We start from the raw sequence: 25,478 nt of genomic DNA on the forward strand, positions 1-25,478 counted from the left end.
TCTTCCGGTTATTACTTTCAAAATAAAACCTTTAGTGCATATGGTGTTTTAATATAAGCATCGGCGTGGAAATTATGTTTTGAGAAAATTTCGTATGAAAAAAAAAACATCACGCTTTTATTTGTTTCATGGCATTTAGTTCCATCTATATACCTCCATGACAGATTGTCTATTCAACCCTTTCAGTTCATTACTTTTAAGACCGCCAATAAATCTTTTTACTCCTCGGGAGATATAGCGCTTTTACTTTGAAAGAAAAATAATACAAGCTCTGGAAATGCTTTTGCTCCTCGTACTGAACCACACAAGCTTTTCTTCCAATTTTCCAAGAAGTTGGAGATGAATTAATTCAAAGTTCCGGGTCGGATATAGTTGGTTACAGCTGCCCCCTGCTGTCCCCCCTTTCTCCCAGAGTTGTTTTACACTGTATACACGCATTTTCACTACTTCGATACTTCTGAGAATTATATTAACAAGCCTATTGTAACCAAAGGGGGCAGGGAGCCTGTATATCACATTACTGCACTGATAAGCCTACCAAGCTACTGCTGCATTTCATGTCTGTCTCCTGTACAGACATATGATTTCTTACTTAAGTGGCTCTTTTGGTTATTTTAATGCATTTATTATAGAAAGTTGACAGGAAAAGAGGGGAGGACAAGATAGGGAATGAGTTTAAGGGATAATACACCAATAATCTTTTACGGTTCTTTTACATTTGTGGACCTTATCAGATCTCCACAAAGATAGCTAAATAGGTTTGTCTGATAATTGCAAAACAGACCTATGCCCAGTAGAAAAGAGGCTGTGACATCAGCTGCAAACTCATTGTACATAATCTAACAAAAAAAATCAAGTTCTGCCTGTTCAATTAAATAACTGTCAATGTTATATTGAATGAACAAGGTTACAGTAGCCCAAGGCACTGTCCACAGGGGCAAATCAAAGGATATTTATTGACATTTGCACCTTGTCTTTTTGTAACATATTTTCTTTAAACTGCATGTAAACATCTCATGACTTTGATCAATTACAGTTAATTAAAAACAAAAACAAAACACAATGAATGGCCCTAGCTCATATAAACAACATACGTGAAAGTTTTTTCTGCATATATTATGACAGGAAATCCTTGAATTAAATAGGAAACCAAGGGAACCAGACAATAGACAAAGAATACCAAAGTGTTTATTTTTGTATCATTTGATGCAACTACAGCCTAACAATAGTGAGCCTTGTTAAAAGCAGTCTGAAGGATTGAGTCTCACACACCAGCAGACAAGACATGATCCATTCAACCCAGGACTCTTGAACTCCCTGGCTGCTCACAAACACTGTCCAAACACAACGACTGGCTACTGATCAAGACATGAATGAGTAGCAACTAATTTGTCCACAGTGATGTAAAGTGCAATGATGAGACAGGATACTTTTATAAAGCAGAAGGTTTTGTGGATAAATCCCTTAAAGTTTAAGTGTAGCCCAAAATTAGTAGCAACGGTCATGTAATAATATATCTAGCAGGTATAAAAAATAAATGCTATTCTATACAAGCGGTAGAGAAGGATATACACAGTACATACTTTACATACATACATGTCATCCTGGGCAAACCAGGATATTATTACACAAAAAGTGATTTTACAGAAGAAAGCACCGTAGAAAGATGAATATCGGTATTGTACAGACGAGTAACAACTCATCCCGAATTGCTACTCATCTGTCCCCTGCACAGAGAGAATAATTAGAGTTGAAAAATCAAATTTAGAGTGATGAGCATGAACAGAAAGTAAAATGCAAAAAAGTAAAAACTATTGAATAGGGATCTGTGCCAAATATACAAAAAAAAATAGCCAAAACAGGATCACACTTCATGACATGGTGACTATATTCACTGCATCAGTAAAAATACATCAGAAATACATACATGTCCTTTTACATACAAATGAACTGAGTACAATGGTATTCATATACATACATTATAATTGAAAGACATTCGCCACAAAACTCATTTTGGAAAGGGGGGAAAAAGGCTACTCCTCTGACATACACCAGTTAAATTACATATAAATCAGAGCCAATAAAAATCTGTAAGGTCCAATAGTAGTAGTCCAAAGGCAAAATGAAACTGAAAGCGTGCCCGTTTTCTTTTTTTAAACAATTGAACCTCTCAGTGTAGATGTGCCAATGTTGAACCAGTTAAAGAACAAGGTATTCATAATGTGGAGTTTACAAGTGACATTTTTATTTTTCATTTTAACAAGCACCTTGTTGACCTAAAAAGGTGTTAATGTAAAAATAGTTGTAGTCTAAAACTCCCCCCCCAGTCCTGCACTTTTTTGGTCCTTGGCTCATTACATCAAAGTTTATTGGCCTCAACAGCTTAGTATTAAAATTTTCTTTCTCTAACTGGAACCCAACAGCACTTCAGCACTGAAAGGTTTAATCAAGTCCCATTATTCAAAACAAAACAATTCTTACATAGAGTATTGATCATTTGAGTATGGTACCTTTCTTTTTTGGCAAACTATTGCTCTGCCACAAATGTAGTTCATAATAATACAATAGTTTTGTGTGCTGGTAATACAAAATATATATTCTCTATGTACATGAGGACAGTGCATATTTTAACCAGCTGTGTTTGGACTCATTCAGCCAATGCGTGAGCAGCTGCCGGGTGATAAAGGCTGTGCTCCATTAGTCTGCTATGACTCTTGACCTGATACTTCTCTCTTTTTTTCCTGGAGATATCTGACTCAAGTTAAGAGAGCATTCAATACAAAAAACAAGCAGGCACACGGACTCACAAGCACACTCATGTAAAGTATGCTTACACACATTCGCTCTTGAGAACACGGGAAAGCTGATACACAAACATGACTCTTTATAATACACAAAAATCCAAAAATATAATTATTTGTCATTTGTTTTGACTCAGTTTCCTTGGAAAAGCAGTAAATAAAACGTTTTGTTCTCGCCTGTATTTCTTCATAAAGCTGTACATCGAGCTACTGTCTGACTGAGCTCAGCTTGAGCTCACTGTGTCAGTGCAGAGGTGTCTTTGAATGCTCATCAGATCATATGGGCTTTCCTGCACCTCTTCTCACCTTCACCGTCAGTGAGGGGGAAAACTTGGAGAAAATGAAGGTAGATTAGCATGTAAGGGAAATGCTTTCCCACTCTGACAACAGTCTCCAGGGTCAGAGATTGAGAATAGGGACATCAAAGAGGTCACACAGGCCTTCTGTCTCATCCAGGTTGTATATGTAGTCGTGGTCGCTGGGTGGAGGGGACAGCCGGAGGAGAGGCGAGAACACTGGAGATGGAACAACCAGAGAAATAGATGAGACATGCAGGATGCATAAGACGAGGCCATGTGTTGAAATGCACAATGGAATCCATAAGTTACGATCATTCAATAGCCTCTTTGTTACACAAATTACACATCATCAAATCCTCACTGTCATCTGCTTCTCCATTCGTGTGTCTGTGAGAAAACATACCTTCTGATGACATCAAGTCTTCCAACAAATCTCCACTCATGATCTCTGTCAGAGAGAGAATAGAACTGAGTGACCCTTTGTAAAGCCTTCAATTTGCACGACACTGAGAAGGTGTGACGTTGGTAACTGCAGTCACTGGAGGAGAAAATATCAAATTTCTGAAAAACTAAAGAAATGTTTACCTCTTGTTGGATCAAACATTTCAGAGAGCTCTTTGGGAAAGTCCAGCACTAGAGGGAAACCAAAACAAACTTTTCAGTAAGATACACAAGTGTATGACATGAAGAGTGTCAAAATCTTGCATGGAATGTAGACGGATGAATAAAAATTGGTTCGTATAATTAAATCAATTTCATGCCCACCCTACAAAAGCTGAAAAAAGTCATGCCCCTCACACATTTGTTGGGCTCTCATATTCATTCAAATTTAGCTCTGCTCGACATTTTCTCACCTGGTCACCCACACCCCCTCTGCAGTGGCTCAGTCCCAAGTTGAACAACCAATGAAATAAATTAATTCAAATTAATTACTAAATTTATCCATTTGTGAGATTTGATCCTAATGACATGTAAAACTAAACTTTGGAAACCAACGTCAAAAAGAGACTTTGAATGCAAAAGTAAACATCATAATCATTTTAATTCTTAGTGTGAGGTTGTCTTCTCTAAAAGGTGCATGTTATGTTATGTTATGTTATGTTATGTTATGTTATGTTATGTTATGTTATGTTATGTTATGTTATCTTATGTTATGTTATGTTATGTTATGTTATGTTATGTTCTGTTATGTTATGTTATGTTATGTTATGTTATGTTATGTTATGAGAGGTTCAAAAGAGTTCAGCATCATGCAAAACTCACATTCAGAGGGATCCGACTTAATTGGTTCAAATACTGCAGAGGCAGAAGAGGATCCAGATCCGTCCAACGAGGCAGAGGACTGAAGCTGCTGAGTGACTGCAGAAGGTGTATCTGTCGTTGGGGTGAGCGCCGTGGTGGTTGTCACTTCTAAAATAAAACAAACACGAGACAACATGCTGTAAATCACTATGGTAATGGTAGCCCTTAGTATCAAATGGTTCAGTGTAAAATACAACAATAAAAATCAAAATGACATGATGTTATATGAAAGAGGGAATCGCTTAGACAATAAGAAGGAAACCTGTCACTGAGACTGTCTGGTTGGCTGCTGTTGCAGATGCTGTGGCAGGAGCCGGTTTTGCAGAAGTGGCAGGAGCTGCTTTGGGGACCTGCCAGGTGGAAAGATGAAGGAAAGTCACAATATTGCATGATGAAGAAAGATGGATTTGTATAATGAAAACAAGTTTTGAATCATTTTTCCATGGTGAGTTAGCTTGTACGAACACTATTTCAAACACAACTGTCATGTCATGAGACAAACTGTGAAAAATGTTGCCACCTTGGGATTAATGTCTTCTACTTATCCTCTTTTATTGTCTCATTAAAGAAGGACGTCTTGAGAGTGAACCTCCAGTCAACAGTAAACCGATAAATACATAAAAAAATAGTACTATTTGCATAGTGATTGCTAATGAGTGTGGACCTGGGAGGCAGCAGTGGCTGGCTGGGAGGTAGGAGTTGGTGCTGGGAGGTTCTGAAGGACGTCATCTGGAGGAGGGACGGGCAAAACAACAGGAGAGGCACTGGACGGGTCCTTATTGACCAGCAAAACCTCTATAGGACCAGATGAACTCTTGAGACGGATCTGGTATTTCCTTTGCCCGTTAAGGACCTGGATGCACACACAAACACCCAGTCTGAGGCACGAGACAGAACAACAGTAGGTGGACCTGACCCACACACACACTATGCACACACAACTTACAGATTCTGGTATGGGCACCTCTAGTTGTGTGCCGATGGGAGCACGAATTGCTAGGAGTGTGTCACCTACAAAAAAGAGGTAATGAGTCATGACAAGTGTTGAGGAATGTGACAGAAAATGAAAACAGTGAGTGCAGAGCATAGAGGAAAGAATACCTTTGAAAGCCCCACAGAGGTCTTCATGTTTTATATATGCCATAGTATAAATGTGTTAAGGGTCCATACAATAACAAGGTTTGTCACTAAAGTAAGAAAATATGTCAGCAATACAGCTTTGCACATTTGCACTACTTATGACTGGAAGACTTGGTTAACCAAAGACACGATTTACTGACTACCTATATTAATCAATTGGGTACTCCAGCATTTCAGTAAAGTACTTCAGTAAAGTTGGAGGTCCTACAGTTCCAACACTGAAACTACAACGCAAACTTGGCTTCCCCTGCCTATTAAATAACCTCATCTGTCAAACCTCACACCCTGTTTGAAAAGAAAGGTGGGCTATTTTTTCAGACTTTAGAAAGCTCCATCCAGAAGCAGAGAAGTCAATATACAGGATAGGTAATACTCACTCTCTAATACTCTCCTACTTTTATGTGTAAAAATCAGTGGAATGCCCCTTTAAATTACCAGGACAGAGAGACTCAATATGAGCTTAGTGGCTGACAGAGCTGGCAGAATTTGTGGTGATGTATGCCCAGGACAGTCCACTATGAGATGCCAGATGGTGTTGAGATTGGATATGTTTCACTGTTTTGTCATGGTTTCTACTTTGTCCTTGTGTCACTGCATGCCACACGCACATATCTAAATACTGACCATGAGTGGTTTGTACAAAGTACAGAACATAGTATAGAGTTTATCTAAGTAATCTAAGTAATTCATAATGGCATGTTTGCAAATGGTTGCAAAATGTTTTCACGCAGTTTGTCACTGTTGTCCTTGTTCCTCAGGAGAACTTTATCCCCATGATATAATTGGCAGTCTTTCCTATACAGGAAAACCCCTGGCTTTACATCAGTATCTACGGATTTCGATAGTCAGCAATCTGGCACTGCTCTAATGAGCCTGTAAATTTACTAAATATTTTCCATCAGCAGGTGAAAGTTACAGTACTACAATTGCCAGTAGACTTTTATTAAAGCTGGCACAGCTCTATTGAAATAACAGAATACAGAAAAAAAATTATCACAGGGCGTTAAAGTAAAAGGTAAAAAAATCAGTATGAAGTAGTATGAAGAAACACAAATGAGGAACAACTCTTCTCAGGAACAGTCATTACTTGTAATTTGGAATGCAATATAATAAATCAATCACTGATTAGACCAAGATTAAATAAGTACTGTCCTGATAAACTACAACAGACACATGAACACACTATGCAGTGAAGGATATGGGCTGTTGTTGGAGTCATCTGTGACATTCTTGATGCTCTGTTGGACCCAGACTCTCTGCTGGTCCAGCTCATGTTCCCTGAGAGCCAGATCATCGAGCTCTGCCTTTAGATCAATCAGCTTATCAGCTATCTCCCTGGTATTACAACCTGGACCTACACCCCTGAAATACAAAGACAAATACATGGTCATGTACAGACAGCATGTGTGAAAAGACTGTTTCACACACTGATGAGCACACATGCTGTTTTTCATTGACACCCTGTTTTATTATTGATACAACTAAGCAGATTCATTCTCATTCACTTTCTCTTGGCGACTGATCCATCTGCCTTGTATCTTGGCCACAACAGATACAGCTGCACTAACAGAAGACTTTTTTTCTGACAAATGTGCCAATAACTACAGCTTGTGATAGACATAATGTTTGCTTTAAGGTCATATTTATGAATTATGTTTCCAGAACCTCTACAACAATATTTTGAGAACATTTGCCCTCATTGTCATTTTCCAATTTAAAACCAAAGTGTTGTGGTAAAGAGTCAAAACAAAAAAATGTCACTGAACTAATACTTGACTGGCCGCACTATCATGCCAAACACTGAGCTATTTTGACATTTTCATGTACAGTTCCTACTCTCATATCTACAGCTCTGAAAGAGGTTAAAGTAGCATACCTGCAGTGGAGTGACTCTTTTCTAATTGTTTGAGTCATTTTGTTATAGTGTAGTTAGGAAATGATTATACTGAGACAACTACATGACTGCCAAATATGCACAGGAAAGTGACAGTTACAACAAACGCTGTCTGTGGTCAGTTCTACAGTATCTAAAAAAGCACATGTAATGCAGACTGAGATTCTTGTTTGTTTCATATGATTCAAACTCTTTTGGTGAGTAGTCATTTCTCTATGACACATATATAGTCACAGAGTCATGAGTGTGTTTGTCACACAGATCAACACACAAGCAGATATAAGCACACACAAGAATAACGTGACATCAATTGGTGCTGTGATCCTCAGAAGAATCAGCCTCTAAGCCATCTCTCGATAGTTGTAATATATACATACAACATGAAAAAGTGGAAGGTGTGTGTGTGTGGGGGGTGGGGTGGCGCAAGTGCTTTCAAGACACAGTATGGTTTCACATAGTTCCACCCTCTTATTACCTAACCACAATTGCATTTCTGTAATGAAGACAATATAAGGTCAGTACAAAACTCCTAAATATAAATGTAATTGGCTCTCACCTTGCAAATTGTGGACGTACTTTTTAAATTCACCGTTACAATAAAAATGAACATTTGCCTTTTCATGAAGACAAAACACAGACGATCTGATCTGTTAGACAGCAAATTTTGTACTTTTTTTTTTTTTTTTAGTTTTTGAACTGAGAACTTACTTCCATTGGATACTGTTCTTGGACTTCTTCTCTATCAGTCCAATTCCCTCCAGCACATTAGTGATATCGTAAATACGCCGTTTCTGACGCACTGCCAAGGTGTCTGCAGCCTGAATGACAGGACAAAAGCAATGAAAAATACAATGAAGATCACTGACATCTCCTTTAGTAGGCTTTGAGCTAAAAGCACATACAAAGAGGGACTGCTGTGTCTTTGCCAACGGGTTCAATATCCCGCAACCAAAAACCATGAGGTTTCACCATCTATCTAAATGTCATTTAAACTTCCTTCTCAGCTCAACCTCTTGATGTTTAACAAACTAATGATAACCATATGGCTGGTGCTGATAAGTCTAGGCTTTTCAGAAACCCCTGTGGGTGAAGTGGAGTGACAGATCTGCTAAATGACAGCTAATAAACTACCAAGAGCTATTATTTAATAGGTTACATAAGGTACATTTATTATTCACTAATGCAAAAGTAGCATTTTAACTGAAATCGATACACATACCTAACCCTTCATTATACAGTGTCAACTGGTATGGCTGTGTTTTACTTTTCCAGCAGTGTCAACATACAGATAGACTTCAGTCAGAGAAGCTCTGGTTTACAAAACAAATTTAAGTCACAGCTCTTATTTAAGTTCTTACAGAGCCTAAAATGTGTGTTATCTTTGAATAATCACACCAATCACCCAAAGTTTGAGCTAATATCTAATAACAGAAGAACAAGACACAAAGTTTTTTCTGTCAAAGATAGTGTTTTAAGTGTGACTGGTCAAAGTGAATCTGTTTCATAATTCATAAATGCAGCATGTTTTAATGGACGCATGAAAATGAGAGTGAAAGAGAAAGAAAAAAGCATAAGTGTCTGGTGTTTTATTATCAGCAAAGCCCAGAGCCAAGATGAGTGTCAGTAGCTATGAAGCCAATCTGTCCGCCAAGTCACTGAGGTCACAGTGAAAAAGAAACTGTTCTGTTACACAAAGTAATGCTTGGCTAGTCAAGCTGCCATCTGTTTCTCTGGTTTTGGTTGAGAAAAAACATGGATGGCAGCATTTGTTAAAATGTCCATTTTTATTGCAATATGACAAGTCTATTAATATGTTTTGGTAAGTCTGGGCTTCAGATGAAACCCAATTTTATGGTATACAAGTTCAAGGATCATTAATAGCTAGTGGCACTGGCCACTGTGCAAAGATCCATTTGTTCTCAACATTTATATTTTATTAGAGATAAATACCAACTACTTCTTCAAGTATCTTTGACAGACCACTAAGCTAGTAGGATCAATATGTAATATCTGAATAGCTTTTTCAGAAGATTATGGCCTAGAGAGTGTGATGAGGAACACAGCTGACGATATTTAACATGTTTCAGATTGAAAAGTCAATGCACTGTCGTTAAAAGCATAAGCTTTTTTGAGTAAAAACTAACCAAGTCAGAACATGTCGTTAAGTGACCACTACGTTATCAATCAGAAAAAAATTGTTCATGTGTGAAAATGTAGTAGCGTTAGCTCAAAGGGGAACTACAAAAGATGACCCACTTTTTAAACTTTGAATCTGCAGGGGGCAGAGTCTGCAAAGTTGACCAGTCTTCTCAAAGTTCAGTTTGTAACCTTACTTTGCCCCCTTTTAGAAACGTGAAAATACCATGACGCCGCGTTGAAGCAGAGGTTTGAAAGTAGCCCTGGTGTATAAAAACTGCAAATCCATAAGCAAAGAGGTATCACCTATTCAAATTAGCCTGTCACAGCTAGGCTAGGCTAACAAGCAAGCTAGCGAAAGTGCATGTAACCTAACGACAGCGGGTAGGCTCAAAATGACATGTGCTAGCTAACAACAAAGACTCTAGGCTGCATGCTTACAGCTTTCAGATCCAGCACTCCGTCCTTTGCCTCTTGTAGTAAAGTCACAAACTTGGTGGTGAGCAGTCCTAGGCTCTTTTCGTGCCTGCTCGGGGTCTGTGGCTGCAGCGAGTCCCCCACTGCTCCCAGTTCGCCTCTGTTACTGGCCGACTCCAGCTCCATCATCACTCGGGACCAGCTCCGTACTTCCCCCTGCCTCCCCGAGCAAACCCAACCAGCGAACCCAGGAAAGCACGCCCCACCGCCGCAGTCAGATAAACAGAGGGCCGGGAAAGTGTGTGGCTGATAGCTGGTGTTCAATCAGCTAGTCCAACCTTGTTTGCTCCAAATTATTTGCCTAAATCGAACCGAGCAGGCTAAGTACGGCATTCAATGAGCAAGCTTTCGGTGGAGAGAGCCGTTGGCCACGCGAGGTATGACGGGACGGTTCAACCATCGGTGGGAGCGTCTGCAAATACTCACACCAATTCAAAAGCGTGTAAAAAAAAAGCAAGAGCGTGTTTATTAACCCTTTTTAAATTCATAAATGTTTCCTAATCCTCCGACATAGCATATCGTCGATAAATGTTAATACACTGCACGGATTAGGTGCTATTTTGTTTTAAGTGTTGTGAAATAAGGATTTTTCGGATGTTTGTAAGAGGGTTACTTATACACGCGCCCTTACTTACTCAAACTTGAAGAAAGCGCATGCACGCGCTCGCGGGCGTACACACAGACGTACAATCGATGTGTGATATGCGTTAGGCAGCGGTTTGTTTTACCGGGGCATCACTGTCACAAAGATCCATTGTGATATGCAGTGTTTATAGTGTTATTGGAAACTTTGTGGCTGTGAGGATGATGGTGATGATGGGACCACACAGCAGCGATGCCCCTCAACATGTTGACGTTAGGACCCATGAGTACTCAGTTATTACTACATTATTATATGAGTACTCAGTACTCAGTGGACCTACTGATAGGTCGGATCACACCCAGCTTTGATTTTGATCTCAACTAAACACCTGTAAACTGTCGTCATCTTGCACCGTTGTGAGCTATCGCGGGGACAAAATCTGTCTGACATATAAACACCTGCCAAAGTACTTAAAGCTCTTTGTTAGTAGTAGGCGTCTCCAGGACCATATTTTGCCATGATGACAAACTCACAAGATGAAAACATGGTCGGTCTGTGGCCAGCAGGGGGAAGTATTGCCCAAGGAAAACGCTCTTGTAAATGAAGTACTGGCGTCAATAGATTCGTAGCTCTGTAAATCTGCTATGTACGTAAAAGAGAACAAATATAATTTAAAAAAAAGACATATAGAACGTGGAAGCTTCTGAGGCTTTCAGAAATATAACACGACGTTTTGATGCAAAATGGACAAAATAGCCTTCCCCACGAAATACACGAAAGTGGTTTTACTGTCACACAACTACACTCTGAAACAGTCAGCTGACTGAACCAAACAGCAGCGCTGGACTTGCAACAGGAAATACATGAAATACTGCTCATTCATACTCAGGTAAGTCTCACGTTGGTCATCTTTATATATTCTCCAAAGACATCGAAAACCCGTAGCCAATTGTACATGTCTGCGGCAGTGTGCTCCTCTTTTATTTTTTATAGCCTGGTTCCTAAACGTTAGCTGTACTGCTAGCTAACGTTGTGCTAATTCTACATAGACGTTAAAGGGCTAAACGTAGCTGACACAGAACAGTGACTACAATCAGCTAATAAACATTGATTTTAGCAAATGCAAAATACTTTTCCGCTGCTGGATAGACTGTAACAATGTATTAATGATGAAGTATTGCTCTCCCCGTGTTGCTTCTACTGTCTACTGTATGGACATTTTTTTCTTCGGTGTCATCTGGTTAACACAGATAATTTCATAGATTTGAAGATATGACAATGAGAAGGTGATGCAGGCATGTCTATGCTGATGAAAGGCCTCACTCCTTGCAGATTTTTTGGGTCTTTATTTAATAAAAGCCAAGTAGTCAAATATAGATATGGAGTATTATTTCTACACAGAGAATTATATTAAATTGCTTCCAGTCTTGTTTTACCGTTGCCTTTTATTTTTCAGCTGTGACCATGAAGAAGAACAAAGGCAAATCGGCCAGTGCTGCTGAGAAAGAGTTTGTGTTTGAGTTCAGGGCAGGAAAACACAACTGTGTCCTCAAAGTGCCTCTGAAGTTCCCTGTTCAAGAGAACATCAGCGACCTTCATGGACGCCTGATGCTGCTACATAAAATACCCTGCTATATAGAAAATGGTGAGATTGCTGCTCAGAACTTATGTATATGTGGTGTTACCCTTCTTACGGTTTGTCAAATAATATACCTATGCTTCTTTCTCTTTTGCATTTCCAACACTTGCTCCACTTTGTTTGCTGGGATTGTCAGACCCTAACTGTAACTATGCCCCTAACCCTAGCATTAGCCATCTATAACCCAAACATAATCATTTGTTCAGGGGAGCTTGTCATGTACCCCCTTATCCCTATAACTCTATAATATACCCCTTATATACTATATAATGTACCCTATATATAAGAGAACATAAATAAATATGTTTCAGTTTTCAAATTCTAGAAACCACATTTTATACAGGAATGAAGGAAATAACAATAAGACCCTTATCATTATTATTGTATTTTTGGATTGGTGCAGGACCCTCTGTCGTCAACTAACCTCACTGTATCTTCCACCTAAAATTTGTAATCCATATCTACACAGTTGGACAAGTAAAATTAGATTTTCTTTATTTGAACTGTAATTATTTCTCTCCACATGTCTTCCTTGGAAAGAGACAGTATTGCCTGTAAGCATGCTGTTAGGTTGAAATCTAAACGATTGGAATATATCCAACCCATTGATTTTGCAGAGTACTACTTGGCTTGCACAGAAATGAAAACATTTTGGAAATGACTGGCTTTTGCTGCGTATGCATCTCTTCCCACAGAGCTGAAAACCTTGCTTTCCAACTTCATTGAAACCGAGACCATCCTGGATTATGACAGAGAGGCAGAGCTTGCCCTGCAGAGACTCACTACAGGAGAAGTAGATGTAAACCAGCTCACCAATGCATGGACCAGGTCTTATGTGGAGGTGATCACACTTTTCAGTATGTTATTGTGCCTAAAATCTATTTAACATCTAACATCAGCACTTCTAATAGTTATTACTTGGTTATACCACAAGCTCTCATATCAGTATCAATAATCATGGGAAGCTCCTAACAGATTTAGAGTTATGGTATGTGTTTGGATTCATCTGGATTTGTACACATCTCTCATATTTATGACTAAAGGGTGGCCATGGTGCCTGTTGTTATAAGCTGAACATCTGTTTTTTATTTGATTCGCATCACTTAGTTGTATCATGTATCATTTAGGGAATAATACCATAAACATAATTAGTCTTTAATCAACTGAGTGAGACAAATCATCCACTTAAAGTTAACTTTTTTCAAAGTCAGTTTGTTTGATGTTTATGTATATATATATGTATATCTAAAATTGTGTAGGCAGATATTTCTGTGAAAAATGTCTGTTAATAATGTGGACAGCATGCTTTATTCTTGGCAGGTGTTCCAGAAAGTTAATTTCAGACACTGGTTGTCCAGCGGACCCTGATCGTATATCTACTACTCCATGTTTCTGAGTAGCACAGCAGAGTGTTTAGGAAGTGTCCTTGAATGCTCCTGCTAACTTCAGGGTAGTCATGGGTCATTAAAGTAATTTAAACAGAAGTAGCACAGTGCATCTGCAAGTTGATAATTCATGAGTTCTGGAGAGAAAAAAAAAAACTCATTACAAAAGCCTACGTCCTGTGTTTAATGTCTCTCCTACTCATAACACTTGGTTACAGTTTGATGCATTTCTGCCCAGAGATCCAATATTTGGTGGTGGTTTCACATATTTGAGATTGGAGTCATCACTTTTATATTACGGATCAATGCAAAACAAACAGTCTAGTGAGACGTCGAGTGGCCCTTATGGTTTTCTAATTAAATTAAGTATGGTCTGCTCACTCATGAATTTTTTTTTTTTTTTTAATAAAGTGAATGTCTCTTCTTTCATTTTTAAAAGAAGGTCAATAAGTTAATATGGTTTAACACAAAACCACACTGACACTGACACTTGCTGAGGCACTGATAAAAAGATAGTGGCCGTTTCAGCTCATGTTGTGAAGCCCTTCTGGCCCACTGCACTCGGACATTTACGACATGTAGGACTGGCTACCTCTCAGCGTTTTACTGCAGTCACACAGAAATACACATGGAAGCTTTCCAGTGTCCATCATGTGTGTGGCCTGCAGATTCCTGAGCCTGTATAAATAGAGGAGTTTCAGATTCTGAATACTGTTCTGTTGCTTTTCTAATTATGGATCATCAACTGCCCTGGTTTATTGCAAAACCCTTTTGAAATGTGTTTACATTGCATATTGCCTCCTCATTTGTCTTCCTCTCAACATAGTGAACATTTGTCATTTTGTTTGAACCCTTTCTACTACGTCAGCTTCTTGTTGGTCACTTTTAACTCACAGTGCATGCAGCAGCTCATCAGCCATGATAATATGTCATACAATATAGTAACCCTGCAATGCCACGGTTGTATATCTTTGTCTTTTTGTAACCACTTTGAAATAGAAATTCTTGTTGCCAACTGTCCTTTTGGAGTACTTATTGTGTTTCCTTCATCACTGTTTCAGACTACACTGGAACATGCCCGGCCCGAAGAGCCCAGTTGGGATGAGGACTTTGCCGATGTTTACCATGAGCTGATCCACTCCCCTGCCTCAGATACTCTACTCAACCTGGAGCACAACTACTTTGTTAGCATCTCTGAGCTCATCAGTGAAAGAGACATGGAGATTAAGAAGCTTCAGGAGAGGTGAGTTTTAGGGATTATTGCCTGGAATCTTTGTAAATTCATTTGGTCAATTTGGTCTGGAGGACCAAGGAAAAAAATGATATATTGTTCATTTTTAATTCTGGTCCAGTCCATGTTTACACTGACTTTTTACAAACGAACCACAAGAGCTGTAAGCATGAAGCCATATGGATTGACGGGTATCACAAAATTAGTGGAGAATTTTGTTGATGTAATCGTGCATCATCGGCGCTCAAATTCTGTTGAGTTATACATAGCACATTACTGTGCCTCATGTGTTTATTTTATTTTCTCTGGTGTCCCAAAGAGCTCATGAAGCATTAACTCATAAATAACTGGCTTGAGACAATAATATTTTTTATTTGGTATATGCTGAAATAGATGGAGTAGGACACAAAGCTCATACACCTCTTTTAGTCTTTTAACTCTCTGATGTATCAGGATAAATCCCCACACTTAAGTGTTGACATGCTCACATGGTTTCCAAATACTTTTTTCGTAACTATACGGTGGATTTACTGGATTGTAGATAAACCTCTGAATTCCCACTAAAATCACACATCTATTATTATAAAATCCTGTGGTTGGTCTGCTTTGCATTCTCACCATTAACAACCTGCATCATAGTTTGCTTGGAGTAGGACTGAGACCCACCTTTTCAGGTGATTTCAGTCAAGTCAGTTGTATAGTCTGCACCAGAGTTTGACTGACAGGTTTCACGCGGGTTTACACTTTTCACACATATGGGCTAATCGACCAGAGTTTGAATTGAACCAACACGTCAGGGGTAAAAATATCCTATAACACACTTTTGTATTTGTAAAATGTTGGAGCCATACCATCGTGATCTGAAAATGTTTCTTTATCTTTCAGTGGTGTCCGTGCCTCTACACCTTTCTCCCTTTTACTTTCATCTCTTATATAATATTTTTCTGTCTGACAGACAAGCAGCTGAAATGGACAAGGTGATGCACGAGCTGGGGAACACTTTGAGTGACCAGGATGTAAATGCAGTGGCCTCTCAGCACTTTGATGCACAGCAGGTAAAAAAGAAGTTAAGAGTGCTCTGTAGTTTGTAGCAGCGTTAAAAGCAGGTGTACCTTCATCCCAGTGCATAGTCAAAGTTATTGTTTGACCGCAGGTATTTCAGAGGATTCGGTTAGTGAATTCTCCATTCACAGGTTCAGATTTGGTTTGGCCTATTTAGTCAAAATATGTTGCGTGTTCCAGTCATATTAAAGTTCCTGAGTGTTAGACATTGTGTTCTTTAAACAGGTGCTGGAAAACAAGTGGGCCAGTGAGCTAAAGCAAGTTACTGGCATTCAAAAGCAGGAGTACCAGGAGTGGGTCATCAAACTGCACCAGGACCTACAGAAATCCAACAACAGCAGCAAAATAAAGTGAGTTTGTCTGTATGTGTTTGTGTTAACATGTTGTATTTGCGTGTACACTGAAGCATAATCTTTGTATGTTTACACACTTCTAATGTCTGTGGGCTTCCTTTACGCTTTACACCCAAGCGCACCTGAACAGGCTTCTTCAGTTCTGTGACAATCTCACTTAGTCTTTCAAATCTGAGCATAAAGCAAAAATTGTTGATTTAAGATAATGAATGATGGAGTCAGGTGCTTAGGTGCTTACTCTTTTTAGGTAGCAAAAATAAGCTGCGGTGTCGACACGGATGAATGAAATCTGCAGATGCAGCAGCTTCGAGTGGGATTGTCGGCGACAGAGCGGCACGTCTTTATCCACCGGCAGTGAGCCTCTGGTGCAGAGGCTTGGGCTTGTCTAAGCTTTGAGATTTAAGTCCATGTTAGGTTTGTTTGTACAGTGATTAACTGTAAAAGTAGGGTGATAATAAAACTTACACTGATAAAATACGGTGATTAAAAGACAAAAACCATGAAGACAAGCTAAGACACAGCAGAGTAGTAGAATCAGCACAAACAACTGTTTCGTTGACTCAAAAAATGACATAAAATTAATGAACTACTGAAATATCCCTTATGTGATATGTGTTAGTGGAGCTGCACTCCAGCAGTTCTAATCCAAAACATGACATCTCTTTCTGGAGCACAGGCTACATTTACATATTAATTGAAGTGATTACAAGAAGTCAAACACTCGTCTTAGTGTGACTGATGCTTAGCTTTGCAGTATCGGTTATGACTGGCATCTTGGGAAAAGAGGTGGAAAAAAATCTTATAGGGGTTAACAGTAATGTAGTACTGTTGAGTTCTGGTTTAAATTCAGGTCTTACACTCTCCATCCGCATATATCAGCTATTCCATCAAAACACTGAAACCACCAGGACCTGCATGCTAAGAGCTTCTCACACAGTGTGCTGACCCTGCATCATTTTTTCTTAATGATGAATATCATTATTTTGTTATGTATAGGTGGAACTTAATACTTCTACATTAGCACTCTGAACACTTCATAAATATGCATTTTTAGTTAAAGGTGTAGCCTGTAATGGAAAACTGTAAACAGAATCCAGGCTGAATTTTTCTGTAAACAAAGAAAAGAGAAAATTTAATCCTTATAACTGGGACTTGTATAATTAATCTGTGAACTGCATTATATCCTATTTTATTGTTTTTATTGTTCAAGAAAGTAACCAGAAAAACTTCGGCTGAAAAGAAAATGAAGGGTTGCCTTATATGTTGACTAATATCTTGTTCCGGGTTTCAATTTTGCTTTTTTCTTGGGATGAAACTTTTTATAGTTTAGTTTATTTCTATTACTGTTCTTTTCTTAAGCCTTTAGAATATATGTTGTTTATGCTGTGTTTGATAGCTGTCTTAACTGATTGGTTTGTTTGCATGATTAATTTCCAGCGAGGAGATTAAGATGCAGCCCAACCAGCTGTCAGAGCTTGCAGATTCTGGGGCCAGGATGTTTGAGGAGCAGCCTCAGCTGGAGGAGAGTTTCACCATACACCTAGGTAATGACATTCTCTTCTTTGCTACCATTCATACATAGTATTGTGATGGCTGTTCGTGGTACTATAAGTCTTTGATTTTTAAAAACGCAGTATAGATGTGATCTCTAATGGATTTTCCTGTTTAAGATATGTAGGTGTCTCTGTGTGCATGCCATTTATTTTTGAGCAGGGGCACAACTGAAGACGATGCACAACCTGCGGCTGGTCCGGGCGGACGTGCTGGATTTCTGTAAACACCGGCGGCACGGCAGCAGCGGAGCAAAACTGCGGCGGCTACAGACGGCCCTTTCACTGTACTCCTCCTCACTCTGTGGTCTGGTGCTGTTAGTTGACAACAGGGTCAACTCCTACAGTGGCATCAAGCGAGGTCAGGGGACATGTTCAATATAATATTTTTCGTAATGTTTTGGTGATCTTCGTAAATGTGTTTTCTTTTTTCACATGGGCAGTTGATAGTGTTGTGCTGTGGAAAGATAAGCCTTTATTTTGGCAGCCTCCTGTTTGAAGATCTTCATTTCTGCACATTTCTGCAGGGCTTTGTTATATTTTGGCACTAGTGAATTTTTTTTACTTTGGTCCTACTCATGACTCACTCTGGTTGTCTGTTATCTTTACTGGGAGAATAACACTATTTATTCACACCTTTTGAAATGTTTTGTTTAAAGACTAGGTACTTCATTCACCTTTAAGTATGTATTGATTGTTTTAAAGCAGAGTCACAGAGATAAGCTCTGTGAGACCGGCCTTTTTATGCATAATTTAATTCTTGGCCTCTTTTGCGCTGACTTCTAGACTTTGCAACTGTGGCGAAGGAGTGTACAGACTTCCACTTTCCCTGTCTGGAGGAGCAGCTGGAGGAGGTGCAGCAGGTGGTGCTGTATGCCAGAGCCCAGCGGAGCAGCAAGCAGAAAGACCAACCGGGTTAGACTTGAAGCTGCACTTTCTCATCGCAACCACAGCTGTAATGCACACAGAGCATTTGAGGAGGATTAGCAAAGGGAACAACAAGTTTTGTGAGGCTCAGGGTCACACCAGTCTCATCCTGGATGTCCTGATTTCACCAGAAAATTAAAAGTGCAACAAGTGACCTGGGTAGACGCTACTGGATTAAACTGATTATTCTAGGCAGCCAGGATACCTTTTTTAGCCAGCTATGCAGTATAAAATGCAGAACTAATGTTGTTATTCAAGGCCTTGTTTAACTGTACTACAGTGACACGTGATACAAGTGGTTGTTTTTTTTTCTCTCATCATACAGATTATACTCGCTTTCAGGTTGATCTCTAATTTGCCTGATTTGCTGTTTAGCAAGATGAGAAAGGGAATCTTTAACTCTTATTTTGGCATCAGAAACACGAGACTTAAATGTTCTCTCTTCAAAGGAGTGAACTGAAGGCGAGTATAACTGTACACATGACTGTAACAGTGCAAGGCTTTTTACAGAGTTGGAGAATGTCAGTGACATACCAGCAGTACGAGAGGGGGGATTAAACAGTCAGGAAATAGAAGACACTTTACATCACTGCTAATACGTCGACGAAAAACTGTGTCCAGATCTTTATCACATCACAGCACAGCATAGTGGTTTGTAGAGTAGAGCTGTATATAGAAACAGTCTGGCTAGCTTACAAGCCTTTCAAGGAAAGTCCAGCTGCTGTCGCCATTAAGCATCCCGATTAGATATTTTAATCTCTTGTTTTGTACACTGATTGTGGTTGTACACACAATCCTTTTTTCATTTTAATTATTTCTTTACAGAGGTTCCAAGGAATGGAAGTGATGATAAGAGCAAGAATGTTGAACGAAATCCCTCTAACATCTTACCAGGTAATGGTTATCAGTATATATTTCACATGCACAAACATTCACTGATTTATTGATCCCACATTATTCAGTAATGACATTTTTAGACTAGTTATGTCTCATTTTTTTTCTGTCCATCTTTTAATTGACCTACTTTTTCTTTTCCTCAAGGTGAGTTCTACATCTCACGGCACTCCAACCTGTCAGAGGTCCATGTTGTCTTCCACCTGTGCGTGGACGACAATGTCCGTTCGGGGAACATCACGGCACGGGACCCGGCCATAATGGGCTTGAGGAACATCCTGAAGGTGTGCTGTACACATGACATCACCACTGTCACTGTCCCTCTGCTGCTGGTCCACGACATGTCAGAGGTAAGACTAGGTGGGAGTACTGTGAACGGTTCGATGTGTAGATGAAGCTGCAATGTGCACATTGCTTCCCTTCGGAGTTCAGCAACCAGACTCAGCAACTAATATGGATTCAGTGTTGTTCAAGAACAGCTCAGCAGGGTAGATTCAGCTCTTCCTTCATCGTTAACCCTATTTGCATATTCTTCTATCTTCTTTTAGTCTTGCACTTCTGTGTCAAGCCTAAGTAGTTTGTAATAGTGGTAGTGTGTGTGAAGAAAACCTGCTGGCCGCACAAGTTTGTGTGGTTCTAATGGATGGTAGAGTGAGAATTTCTTCTCTCTCTCTTTCTCATTCAGGCAACACACTATCACTTCCCAGGTTTAAAAGCAAGAAGGGCGAAGTAGAGAGTCATAAACGTGTCTGTTTACTGCTTAATACCTCGCAGTGTATGTAGCAGCAGTCTACTCAGAGAAAGCCTTCAGTGACTGATTAACTGAGGCTGAATTAAGCAGAGTTTAGGCAGATATCCAGGCAATATAAGGTGGATTTTTTTCTGTTGAAAATGAATGTATCTGGGATTTCCTTTCAACCTAAATGGCAGCTCCTTGTTATTTCTTAAACTGAATGAAAATTAAATCATATTAAACTATGAATCCCATAAAATGGAAAGTAAATTCTCAACAAGCCACTGTCTGGAGTGCACTCGTGCCACAACATGCCCAGTGCAATTTTTCTTCTCATGTCTAATCAAGAGTCTTTGTTTACATAACCAAAGTCTTCTAACATTTGAAGCCTCGGGAACCAGAGGATCTTTAATTGATAGCTTCTGGTTTCACATCAAAAGTTTCCATCTGTCTTCTGGCTCGCTTTCTGTCTTGTTTTCCTTTTAGTAGACATGTTTCCCTATTTGTACAAGCCTATTCTTGCGTTTTGGCATTAAAACAACTGGCATAGTTTGTCTACATGAAGTACAGACTGCAATCAAAATAAAACAGGGCTGTGCCTCCTATTTTTATTTTTAGGTGTTTTTTTTTTTCCCCTTGGAGACCATTTTGGAGTTTGAGGAAACGGGAACACAGAAGAATTGCTCAGTGACACTGTAATACACGTTAAAACATTTGCGGAGAGGAAATTGAAAATACTTTAAACCAATTAAAGGGGGCAGTTTGCAGACAGTGACTCTTACACAGTTTGACAACTGCTATGTTCATTTTTCTGGTTTTATGAAATGTCTTTTCAGGCCTCAATTGCTTCAGTCATAATGAAAAACTCTGGAATATACTATCTTGTTGCTAATGCATCAAAGTCCCATTGCTCAAACCAATGTGGTTTATCTTGGGGTTAAACCGGTTAGCGGGTGACACAGTTGGCATAGGCCTAAGCATTAGGCCTCGCTGACACCCCTGCCTCCAGCTCTTAAATCCAGTTTGTTGACTTTGGATGGGAACAACATATTCCCTAGTAGCTAAAAGGCTATATGTGTATGTGGCAGAGGCTTCACCTATCTAACACTCCTCACTGTGAGAAAGGGAGGGATGTACAGATGAGTACCTGCTGAGGTCACCTCCAACAGCCTGGAGCCAAATACACTTAAAACTGTTGGGGGATGAGAAGTAGCATACGCAAGAAGCAAAAACATGCCAATTCTAATCTATTAAACCTTTGTCATTTTTGAATGTTGACATGGTCACCTGACAGGAGACTTTGGGTTTGTTCCAGTTAATATGTAATATATACAGTACTTAATTTACATACCTGCGTAAGACTCTGTGCAGTGTGACACTCTCCATAGGAGAGCAGCATGTGACTATGTATTTCTTTTAATGCGTCACAATTTCATTTAGTATGGCTCAGAACCAACACCACCAAGGAGGAAAGGGGATGTCAAAAAAAAACCCTAGTAAGCGAATTGTTTTACCAGTGGAGAGTCAGAAAATCTTTGGACACATGAATTAATAAGAAGTAGATAAATAGATAAAAATAATAGAAATAATGATAATAATGGCACCTTATTTCCTTTTCTGATTAAAGTTGTCTATAAGAGATAACCATGTTTTATAAAAAATTTAGCCTCTTGCCCTTTTAATGAAATATAATTTCCTTGCCACTTCCTGAATCAGTCTTTGCACCATCAGACTGACGTGTTATCATGTTATGATCTAGTTTTGCTGCACATTGTTTTAAAGACAACAAACAAAATGATTCAGTGTTCTCACTTCTCTTCTCATCTCTCTGCAGGAGATGACCATACCGTGGTGTCTTAAGCGAGCTGAGCTGGTATTCAAATGTGTCAAAGGTGACAAAGTTTGAAATTAAGTCAAGTTAATTTGTTCTCTATGACGCACGCATTAACACTGTTTAAACAGTTGAAAAGTAGGTGCCCAAAACAACATAATTATGAAACAGCACATTATAAAATAGTTCCTAGAATGCACTGAACATTACAAATTGATATTTAACGATGGAGGATTTAGTTACTTTCAATCTGTTTGATTTGCAGGCTTCATGATGGAGATGGCCTCTTGGGATGGAGGTATATCGCGCACAGTTCAGTTTCTGGTGCCAAAGGTGAGAACAGAGTGTACTACTTATATTTATGGTTTTTACAACATATAGCTGAGGTGATGCACAATCTCCCTCTGAGTGAACGCCTGCCAGCAAAGCTTTATGTTAAATTCAACAGAAATGTACATCTAAGGCCTCACATGTACACAACATCACAAAAGGCACACCCGGTCTTACAATGCATATCTTTATATGCAGGCAGAGAAGAAAGACTGCTTGGAAAGCATGTGATAAATCATAGATTATAGAGCTTTAGGTTCTGTTGACCACTGCTTTTAGTCCCGTGATAAAAGAAAGCTCAGAGACTCATCCATGTAAATGTGTGATAAGCAATGGGATCAACATGTAGCTTTCCAACACTGAGGTGTACTTGGAATTCCAGGTCTAATGTTGTATCTTAATATATAATGTAAATAAGTTGATATTGGTCTACAAGTAAAAGAGGAGAAATATTCAGGCTGAAGTTTGAATCAAGGTTTCCTGTCATATTTTCAAGTAATCGTGACCTCAGTGCTGGATGAAACATGACTGTTATTTTATGTTGGGCTTAGCTGGATGTTGTATACCTTATAGCTTATGTAGTTTGTCAGGAAGGCAGCAGAGCCTATAGCATGATCTCATGTTGACAGTTTAAGATGATAAAACCAGCGGCATCAAAGGACTCCAACTGTATTGGCTTCCTGTCAGCTACATGCTCAAACACCATTCAAAATAGCACCTACTGAAACAACATTGTTTTCTACACCTCAAACAGACACAAGGGCTAAATATATACTGTGGGCTTGTGTGTGGTTGAATGATGTGTGTGCGACTTTGTTTCTGCTTAAAGATTAATACTTAACATTCTTAACATTCTTATTTAACGGGTGGCGATGCTTAGACTTACACAGTATGTTCCCCCCGTCAAAGTCACAGCTGCCGGAGCTGACATCATTTCAGCATCTTGACTACTGTTCTCTCAGGAGAAAAAGACCCTGTGATGTTGAACTGAAGGGTACTGCAGGGGCTGCTAGCACCTGGCTGTACACAAACAGTCCAGATGTATTTTTGTGTTCATGGGCACATGGAAAAATTTTTTTTTTAATGGTTCCCTTCCATTGTCATAGGATGTGGGTGAAAATGTATACACAAGAGACTTTTTTTTGACATTAGTGCTGCAGAAATCTTAGTCCCTTTTTGCTCACTAATCCTGCGCCTGTCTCTTTGTCTGTCTCCTTGTGTTGACAGAGTATCTCAGAGGAGATGTTCTACCAGTTGAGCAACATGCTGCCTCAGATCTTCCGAGTCTCCTCCACTCTAACTCTCACCTCAAAGCACTGATGGATAACAGAGGTGCACCACATTGCTTCCATGTGGCATTCAGACAAACAGAGACACGTTCATTTTAACAGCATTGACCAGTTCTATTTCTTGTTTGTTCTTTTTTTTTCATGAAGATGAACGCAGTGGAGATTTTGTGAAGCGGCACCTAACCCCCATTCACTTCTTAAAATTACATTAATTACAGATGTATGAAATTGGGGTCAAATGTTATGATGACATTATAGCACTTAACAGTAGAAGTGCAAAAAGTTTTTTAAACAAGAAGGAATGTTTTCATGCAGTTGATGAGCCTTGTTATTTTTGCACCTTACGAAGCTGCACACATTATAAATACTTCTTACTGAAAGAGGACCAGAATCAGTGGCTCACACACAAAGCAGCTGCTGCAATTATTATTTCAGGCTTCCAGGGTACGGCTCTGGTGACAGAGTTTTATGACATCATGACATCAGCCGCCAGTGCTGCAAGTATTCCAGTTTCCTTTTTAAAGCTCCAATCTGCAACTTTCTTCACATTTGAGCTACAGCATAACGTCGCGTTGGTCAAGTTCTTTCAGTTAGCTAGTACACAGTGAAAATGTCACCAACTGAGCAGATGACGTGGATGTGAAAACAAGTATTGTTTACTAAAATGATGGAGTTGGAATAGGAGTGGCAGTTTTGGACCTGATTAACATTTCTCAACCATGCTTAATGTGACATTTGTGGTATTATCCCCATACATTTCCATACAGACGGAAAACATTACAGAACTCATTTTTAATTTTCATGTATGAAGTCCCTGTGGACATCATATTTCATCTGTTGAGTGTTCATGAATTAGCCAGGATGGATGACCACACAGTTCAGCCGTCATATGAGATTTAGCAGTCTAATCCCATGGGTAATAGGCTTCATATTTGAGGGTTGGATCTTCCAGAGAGAAGTGACATATACTTGGCTCAACTAGTCCCAAAGACAAATGGCATTGCTGCTGAAATGGGCTATGTGCAGGTGTTTTTATACTGCATTGCAGTGAGTTGTAGGAAGGATCACTCTCTGTGTGAGAGTGTGCACGTGTGTGGTCCCTCCCCTCTACCTCTGTTAACAGCAGATGGCACTGTTCCTAAAGACAAAGATGTGAAAAGGGTGACTACACAGACATTTACACATTTATTATAAGGGATAAAGTTTTAATGAGGGTCTGCTGCCTATTGAAATTCATCTCAAACCATTTTAGTCGACATTCACCATGAGCAAGTACTGCCTCAGTAGTCATATCACCACTGGTAAATGGTTGTTAAATGTGTTGAAAACTTGAACCTACTAAGATGTGTATTCTGTATATTCACTGTACATGTTTACATTTTTATGTTTATTAAAAAAGTTACACACTCACCACACTTATTTTTATCTAAATTCTTCATGAAAGCCATCACAAGCTCATGACAGAGTTTCACAGTTTTGATGATTAGGTTTTTCTTCAACCCTTTGCCAACAGTGATGCACTTCTAGTGGCATTCACTGGCTTTTGGTACAGCGTTTTGCTGTTGATGGGTTTCCCACAGGAACTTAATCTCTCTGAAGTTAATAATCCATGTCATTCATTG

General features: G+C 39.3%; 2 protein-coding genes across 3 annotated transcripts; one reads left to right on the forward strand and one right to left on the reverse strand.

Moving 5' to 3' along the window:
• Nucleotides 1–1,168: 1,168 nt before the first annotated feature.
• Nucleotides 1,169–10,411, reverse strand: e2f4 (E2F transcription factor 4). Its single transcript, XM_022749876.1, has 11 exons — nucleotides 10,014–10,411; nucleotides 8,145–8,254; nucleotides 6,743–6,904; nucleotides 5,504–5,547; nucleotides 5,349–5,413; nucleotides 5,067–5,255; nucleotides 4,665–4,752; nucleotides 4,364–4,510; nucleotides 3,686–3,733; nucleotides 3,504–3,548; nucleotides 1,169–3,316 (listed from the first exon to the last, which is right to left on the reverse strand). Exons 1-11 carry the CDS (start codon nucleotides 10,176–10,178, stop codon nucleotides 3,201–3,203), a joined length of 1,179 nt encoding a protein of 392 aa, XP_022605597.1. The 5' UTR covers nucleotides 10,179–10,411; the 3' UTR covers nucleotides 1,169–3,200.
• Nucleotides 10,412–11,290: 879 nt separating this feature from the next.
• On the forward strand, nucleotides 11,291–25,266 carry cunh12orf4 (chromosome unknown C12orf4 homolog). 2 transcript variants are annotated; one of them, XM_022749874.1, is made up of 14 exons: nucleotides 11,291–11,521; nucleotides 12,089–12,277; nucleotides 12,967–13,112; nucleotides 14,718–14,899; nucleotides 15,843–15,942; nucleotides 16,175–16,299; nucleotides 17,740–17,846; nucleotides 18,013–18,213; nucleotides 18,639–18,767; nucleotides 19,605–19,673; nucleotides 19,821–20,023; nucleotides 22,241–22,298; nucleotides 22,503–22,570; nucleotides 23,795–25,266. In XM_022749874.1, exons 2-14 carry the CDS (start codon nucleotides 12,097–12,099, stop codon nucleotides 23,885–23,887), a joined length of 1,662 nt encoding a protein of 553 aa, XP_022605595.1. In that variant the 5' UTR covers nucleotides 11,291–11,521; nucleotides 12,089–12,096; the 3' UTR covers nucleotides 23,888–25,266. The 2 variants fall into 2 exon arrangements, with proteins under 2 accessions (XP_022605595.1, XP_022605596.1); XM_022749875.1 differs by having other exon boundaries at nucleotides 18,016–18,213.
• Nucleotides 25,267–25,478: the final 212 nt, after the last annotated feature.

This window comes from Seriola dumerili, unplaced genomic scaffold (assembly GCF_002260705.1).
Source record: "Seriola dumerili isolate Sdu_G_001 unplaced genomic scaffold, Sdu_1.0 BDQW01000147.1, whole genome shotgun sequence".
NCBI classification, from domain to species: domain Eukaryota; kingdom Metazoa; phylum Chordata; class Actinopteri; order Carangiformes; family Carangidae; genus Seriola; species Seriola dumerili.

What these genes read in the sequence shown, in the direction of transcription:
- cunh12orf4 (XM_022749874.1), top strand. Translation starts at nt 12,097, where the DNA reads ATGAAGAAGAACAAAGGCAAATCGGCCAGTGCTGCTGAGAAAGAGTTT. An exon ending in GAGTTTCACCATACACCTAG is followed by an intron (nt 17,847 to 18,012) that starts GTAATGACATTC and finishes TTTATTTTTGAG; the next exon opens with CAGGGGCACAACTGAAGACG. An exon ending in TGGTCCACGACATGTCAGAG is followed by an intron (nt 20,024 to 22,240) that starts GTAAGACTAGGT and finishes ATCTCTCTGCAG; the next exon opens with GAGATGACCATACCGTGGTG.
- e2f4 (XM_022749876.1), bottom strand. Translation starts at nt 10,178, where the DNA reads ATGATGGAGCTGGAGTCGGCCAGTAACAGAGGCGAACTGGGAGCAGTG. An exon ending in AAGAACAGTATCCAATGGAA is followed by an intron (nt 6,905 to 8,144) that starts GTAAGTTCTCAG and finishes TTTGTATTTCAG; the next exon opens with GGGTGTAGGTCCAGGTTGTA. An exon ending in GATGACTCCAACAACAGCCC is followed by an intron (nt 5,548 to 6,742) that starts ATATCCTTCACT and finishes ACACATTTATAC; the next exon opens with TATGGCATATATAAAACATG.